The sequence below is a fragment of the Mesoplodon densirostris genome, chromosome 18 (assembly GCF_025265405.1).
Source record: "Mesoplodon densirostris isolate mMesDen1 chromosome 18, mMesDen1 primary haplotype, whole genome shotgun sequence".
Lineage (NCBI taxonomy): Eukaryota > Metazoa > Chordata > Mammalia > Artiodactyla > Ziphiidae > Mesoplodon > Mesoplodon densirostris.
Genome location: NC_082678.1, coordinates 44,657,047 through 44,663,898, shown reverse-complemented (window position 1 = coordinate 44,663,898; position 6,852 = coordinate 44,657,047). Strand labels below are relative to the sequence as shown.

Sequence of the window (6,852 nt, the reverse complement as noted above, 5' to 3'; positions counted from 1 at the left end):
GCACGAGCTGGGGCGGGAGCGAGGGGCGGGGGACCGGCGGGCGCGCGCGCGCGGTTGGGCGGGCGGGCGCGCGCCGTCCCGAGAAGGGCTAGGCAGTGACCCGGACAACTGTTAAAGGGGCAATGTCCCCAGGACTGCGGGGCCCACTGGGCGGAGACGGGGTAACCGAGCTGCGGACACGGGAGGGCGAGCAGGACGCAGGCACTCAGGAGGGTGGTCAGCGCCCAGAGAGCCGGGAAAAGTGGAGGCCGACCCCGGTAGGAGACCCAGGGCCCGGACCCGCGCACGTCGCCGCCGTCCGAGGCGCGCTTAGGGGGCGGACCCGCCCGCAGGGCCCCGCCCAGGAGGTGGTTCGGCCCAGACCCCGCCCCCAGGCGCGCGGCGCCGGCCGGCTCCGCCCTCGGCTCACGACGCTGCCTCTCTCCTCCTCAGCGCCCGGCGTATAGTTCTAGAACTCGCCGCGCAGCTGCTGCAGGTACCCTGGCCAAATGCAGTCGGCGGCGGCACGGCCACCCAGGCGCTGGGTCCCTGTCTGGCCCTCACGTTCGACAGGCCCCGCAGGCCCGGGTCGTCCCCTCAGGCTTGGGTGCCTTCTCAGGCCCAGGCCACCCCTGCCTACCCAGCCTGGCCCCCGCGGGCCTCAGGCAGTCCTTAAGGCGCGGGCCCACCACGTGGGGGCCACATCGACTCCTCAGGCCCCCAATTGTGCCTTCAGGCTTAGCTGTTCCCCACGCCCCAGTCCACATACCAAGGGTCCCCTGAGCCCACTAAGGCCTGGCCTTCCCTCCAGGCAGGGACCTACCCCCCCAAGAACCCCAGGCTCTGACCAGCTCCTCAGACCAGCCGGACCCCTCAGGTCCTCAGCTGCCTCGTCAGGTTCAGGCTGCCCTCACAGCCTTGGCTGCCCCCGGGCCAACTGTCCAGTCCTCTTTCTAGCTTCCTTAGGCCCATTCTCCTCATAGATCTGGGTCACCCACGTAGACCCAATTACCTGAGGTCTGAATGCCCCTCAGCTTCCACCTGCCCTTTAGTCCAGCTTCCTGTGCTCTGGCCCAAGACATCCAATTTAGACCCCATCTGCCCTTTCAGCCAGATTTTAACTACGGCATTTGCCGCCTCAGCTCTAAATACTCCTCTCTCCATTCTTCACTTTGCCTAACTCCTTTCTCAGCCCACCCTCAGTTGCCTTTGGATAAATACTTATTCACCTGCAACAGTTTCCAATTTTCTGACATTTATGCTGCCTGCAGGCACTCTCCTAACTCGTCTTACATTCTTATCTGCTTTTTCTGCCAACCCCACACTGGCTGTCAGGTCACCTTTGGCTGTCCCGAATTCTGGCTCTGTGTAACTGACCTCTCTGCTCACCTTCACCTATAGACATTCCCAACTGCCTCCTCCTTCCTTGTCACCAACTGACCACTGTGTCCACACTTACCTTTTATTAACCCCTCATACCTGGTTTATTTACCAACCCTGAATTCTCTAACTGACCCCAGCCACCAGTTCTGTACCAACTATCCCCAAATGCCTCTGCCCTATCTAGTCCACCTGTCACCCTTTTTCATTTCATTATCCCATGTTGCCAGTTAATTCACTCCACTGCCATCTGTAAATTTCACTTACTCTGTATGTTTGGCTTCAGAACATTTATCTTCTCTTTTCTCTTTTACCACATCCACATTTCCTGTGTCTGCCATCTTGAACTTGTATGTTCAACTAATAGAAATGTTCAGTACTTGAAATACCTTTTCAGCTCTCTTTCTTTTTTTCTGGCCCCATACATCTTCTTTCCAATCTCTAGACCTGCTACAGGTTCATTCCTACAGCCATTACATGAGTGAATGATTCATTTTCCATTATCCCACCAGCACCAATGAGGAGACTCAGTCCAGCCACCCAGCCCAGTCCAGTCATGCAAGCGCAGGAAGATGGAGACAACCTTATCCCTTTTGTCACGTGAGTCCTCCCCACCCAGTGGGGAGGAGGGAAGATTGCATGCCTGGGTTCTTCCCTAAGAGGAGTAGGAAATGAGGAACAAGAAGCTCAGTGCCTGGTCTCAGGGGATTGGTGATTTATTAATTTATTCAGAAAATTGCTTTTGAACACTACAATGTTCTAGGCACTGTATATTAGGCATTGGGAATTCAGCAATTAGAACATAGGGGTCCTGCTCATAGCGCTTACATTCTAGGGGGAGGAGATAGAATGTGCATACAAATAAATATAATTTCAAAAAGTAATAAGTACACGAGAAAAATAAAATAGACGTACAACATAATGTAAAACAGACTGTCTTGGAGACACAAGTTTATATAGGGTGATTGTGGAAAAGGAGGAGGAAGTGAGTTTGAATTGAGATCTGAAAAATAAGAAGGAGCCAGTCTGATAAGAACCAGGGAGCAAAAGAAGGAATAGTAGGTTTAAAAAAAAAAAAAAAAAAAAAGCCCAAGAAAGAAACTAGCTTGCTGCCTTCTAGGACCAGGAAGCAGGTTAGCGTAACTGAAACTTAGTGATTAAGGGAAAAGTGGAGTAAAGTCAGACAGGCAGAGGCCAGATCATATAGGATCTATAGGATCTTATAGGCCATTGAAAAGAGTTTGAATTTTATTCTAAGGACAGTAGAAAGGTTCTTAGTAAGATAATGACATAAGCAGACCTTTTTTTTTCTTCAACTTTTTTATTATGGAAAATTTCAAACAACTGCAGAAGTCGAGAAAATAGTAATCATGAACCTGGAGTATCCCTTTTAGTCAGCTTCAGTAATTATCATTACATAATCTTTTTATTGATACACCCATTCAGCCTCCTGCTACTCAGACTATATTGAAGCAAATCTTAAACCATATATCATTTCACATAGGCATTTTTTTTTTTTTTTTTTGGCGGTATGCGGGCCTCTCACTGCTGTGGCCTCCCCCGTTGCGGAGCACAGGCTCCGGACGCGCAGGCTCCGGACGCGCAGGCTCAGCGGCCATGGCCCACGGGCCCAGCCGCTCCGCGGCACATGGGATCCTCCCAGACCGGGGCACGAACCCGTATCCCCTGCATCGGCAGGCGGACTCTCAACCACTTGCGCCACCAGGGAGGCCCTCACATAGGCATTTTAAAAAGATTATTCTTGGGACTTCCCTGGTGGTCCAGTGGGTAAGACTCCGTGCTCCCAATGCAGGGGGCCCGATTTTGATCCCTGGTGGGGGAACTAGATCCTGCATGCATGCCGCAACTAAAGATCCCACATGCTGCAACTAAGATCTGGTGCAGCCAATATAAATAAATTTAAAAAAAGATTATTCTGTGCAGAATAGATTATTGAGGGATTCAGATGGAAGCAGGGAATGGAGGAGGAGGCTATCTCTGTAGTCCAGAGAGGGGAAGATGAGCTGGAATATGATGGTGGGAATGGAAATAGTGAGGAGTCGTCAAATTTGAGTAAATTTTATGGGGGAATTCCTGGGCAGTCCAGTGGTTAGGACTCCGTGCTTTCACTGCCAAGGGCCTGGGTTTGATCCCTGGTTGGGGAACTGAGATCCCACAAGCCGTGTGGGGCAGCCAAAAGAAAAAATGATTTTTTTTCTTTTTTTTTTTTCAGTGTATTTTAGATGTAGAACTCACAGAACTTGCTGATAGATTGGATATGGGAGGTGAGGGAGGTAAGGCATACCAGATTTTTGGCTCTAGCAACTGGGCATTTGGGGTGCCTTTCAGCGAGATGGGGGAAGGCTAGGGAGGAGATGTTGAGTGGGCAGTTGAACCTGCAAGTCTGGAGTCCAGGGGAGGAGCCAGAGCAAGAAATGCAGATTTGGGAGTCGTAAGCACATTGGTGGTTTAAAATCATGGCCTGAAACAACAAGGTCCTACTGTGTAGCACAGAGAACTATATTCAATATCCTGTGATAAACCATAATGGAAAAGAATATTTAAAAAAGAGAATGTGTATAACTGAGTCACTTTGCTGTGCAGCAGAGATTGGCACAGCATTGTAAATCAATTATACTTCAATTAAAAAAGATGATAATAAATAAAGTCATGGCCTGGGTGAGATCACCTGAGGAATGGAGATAAAGAAGATAAAGTGATGGACGAAGCCCTAGGACACTCTTCTAGAGAGCAGGAGAGCAGACATCAGTCAGTCTGGGGGCTTTAGGAGTGATGAGAACTGTTCTCAAACAGCTTTGCACACCCCTCCCTACCTAAAGGATATTAGTATTTCTGAGATGGGGAGGTAAAGCAGGGGTGAACAGAGGCCCTGCTCTCCTGGATACTTGCATTGACTAAAAGGAACCTGTCGCATCACTTGAGTAGTGGGGGCCTTCGTCTTTGACAGCCCTGCTTGCTCAATATGATGTTCCCTGGTTGTGAGGTGTACTCGTTTGAGATTCAGTGAGATCTGAAGCTCAAACAGTTGCTAATCGCCATGCTCACTCCAGCTCCAATCTCCTTTCGAATCAAAGGCCTTACCACCTTCCTCAGCTAAAATGGATAAGGGAGGACAAGGTCTGAGGGAGCCTGGGCAGCTGTATGGTCCCGTAGTAAGATAAGACTCCTAAATTCCTGGAGTGAGTAGATGCTGTAAGGGAAGAGCCAGACCTGAGCCTACCTTGTCCTCACCTCAGGTGTTCCAGTGTGGTCAGCCGATCTCCACCACCCAGCTTGCCTTCCCGGAGCCTCAGACTGACGACCCAGTGCTATGGAGACACCTTCTGGGAGAACCTGAGTCAAAGGCCCAGGTGGGTAGAAATGGAGAAAATGGGGATTAACTGGAGGGAGGGAGGGGAAGCTCTACAATTTTAAACTACCATAAAGCCTTATGGTAGCAATAAGCTTTAGCCTGGGGATAATTGCCCCACCAGCTGATGGACATTTTAGCTCCTAATGCCAAATAGGTGGTTGGGAGAGGTTGTTAGAGAAACAGTATGGATGGGGGTGTTCTCTCTGTACTTAGCCCCCTTTTTGTGCTTCACAGCCCCACCTGGATGGAGGAGCAGTACATCCCACCCCTGCTGGTATGACAAACTTTCTGCCCTTTGACACCTCTCGGTTAAAGTTGCACCCACTGCTATCCTAGCCCCAGCTCTCCTTATTACCCTTTCCCTCTGGTGTCCCCCAGCCAGTGCACTGACAAGGCCCTCCTTCCTAGTCCAGTCATCATGTTTTCCAGATCACAGCTGTTTTTGTGATCTGGGCTTCCCAAGACCCCTGACTCCCTATTTCAGTCCCAGCTCCCCTGAGAGACTCAGTTCTGCCTTCTAGCTCCTTTTCCCCATTCTCTGGCACAGAGAGCCGCTGGTTGCTCCCAGCCTGGCCTGTACCCCCCTGGGGGGCTCCCACCCCCTGAGGTGCTCTGCAGAAGAAAGAGAAGGAGGCCACATTTGGCGGGAATGCAGCAGGGATCTGGGGGCATCCCAGCCCGGGTAAGGGCTGTCACTTATCACCTGGAGGATCTAAGGAGGCGACAGAGAATCATCAATGAGTAAGGAGAGACATTTGGGCTCTGGGAGCCAAACAGGGTATGGGGACAGGACGGTTTGAACTAAAGAAGTGGAGAGCTTTAAAGGAATTGGAGGTTGTTTGGGAATGTGGCATGGTCTTGGTGAGATTGAAGCAAAATTTCTTTAATATGGGAAGGAGGGAACTAAGGGATGGGGGATGAGCCACATGAGCCGAAAGGAGTGGAAACCAGGTCACTGAAGACAGGAAAGCACTCCATACAACTGGAGGATAGGGCAGAGCTAGAGGTCACCTCTTGAGCCCCTGAACTGAAAATACTTCAGTCTGAGGGAAGCAGAAAATTGGGGGTGGAGAGTTGGAAGTCAGATGACAACACTCCTGGGTCCCAGCAGGAAGTATTTCAGGGCAGAAAGGTGAAGAATGGAGAGAAAGGAAGCCTGGCCTCCAGGCACCTCTTTCCTAAGTCTGAAGTCTCCACAGACTGAAGAAGGCCCAGTGGGGCAGCTCTAGGGCTGCGCCTGAGCCCCTGGTGCTTGACGACGACGGCTGTGGACTCCCCAACACCACCGAACACCCTGGTGTGGAAGAGGAGAGGGCAAACTCTCCACGCGAAGAGGAGCACTTCCTCGCTCCTGGCAGGGCCCAGGTATGGTTGAACAGGAACTCGGTGGGGCGGTGGAGGGTGATGTGGATGCGTGGTCTTGCATGGAGAGACAGCGGGAGCCAAGAGGCACGTTGGATAGCTGGATTTGAGAGGAACAAAAACAAAGTAGACGAGAGCCAGAGACTTGGGAGTGCCTGGGTTTGGGGACTAGGAAATCTGGAGAGAGACCTATTTTTTGATTCTTCCTTTTTTTCCCTTCAATTTCTCATCCTTACAGCTGCTTTGGTCTCCCTGGAGTCCCCTGGGCCAGGAGGGGTCTTGTCTCTCCGGGCGGCCGAGCTCTCTGGCCTCCTTCAGCACTGTCACAGTCAGTAGGGACCCCCTTTACAATCCCTGGGGGGTGGAGTGGCAGTCTGAGGAGTAAGGAGAAACCGCCCACGCCCAAGGTGCTAACGTGCTCCAGGGCCCACGACTAGCTCTGGGCGCTGGAATCTCCAGCATTTCTGACATCAAGGCATTCCCCCTTTCCCTGACCTTTCTCACTTTCCTCTCCCATCCTCTGAACTAGGCACGAAGGGGGCTCCCTTGGCCTCCCATCTCTACCCGCCCGTCTCACAGGAGCTCCCCAAGGCCTGTCGTCCCGCAGGCCGGCTCCCTGCCACTGTGTTCTCTTCTTGTTCTGTTATTAAAAAGCAAGCAAGTTGAGTCCGGAGTTGTCTTTCTCTCCGCGAAGTAGTGATGGAGAGGCTCGTGGGGCGGGAGGGCTCCTTTCACCTTCGTGAGGACCCCGCTAAAAT

General features: G+C 51.8%; 1 protein-coding gene across 3 annotated transcripts; it reads left to right on the top strand.

Annotated features, from left to right (window-relative positions):
• The first annotated feature begins 76 nt into the window (after window positions 1-76).
• On the top strand, window positions 77-6,812 carry INCA1 (inhibitor of CDK, cyclin A1 interacting protein 1). 3 transcript variants are annotated; one of them, XM_060082489.1, is made up of 8 exons: window positions 77-257; window positions 433-475; window positions 1,872-1,959; window positions 4,617-4,730; window positions 4,967-5,006; window positions 5,280-5,473; window positions 5,932-6,097; window positions 6,333-6,812. In XM_060082489.1, the coding sequence occupies exons 1-8, from the start codon at window positions 123-125 to the stop codon at window positions 6,477-6,479; spliced, it is 927 nt and encodes a 308-aa protein (XP_059938472.1). In that variant the 5' UTR covers window positions 77-122; the 3' UTR covers window positions 6,480-6,812. The 3 variants fall into 3 exon arrangements, with proteins under 3 accessions (XP_059938472.1, XP_059938473.1, XP_059938474.1); XM_060082490.1 differs by lacking the exon at window positions 433-475 and having other exon boundaries at window positions 80-161; XM_060082491.1 differs by lacking the exon at window positions 433-475 and having other exon boundaries at window positions 179-257.
• The last annotated feature ends 40 nt before the right edge of the window (window positions 6,813-6,852 follow it).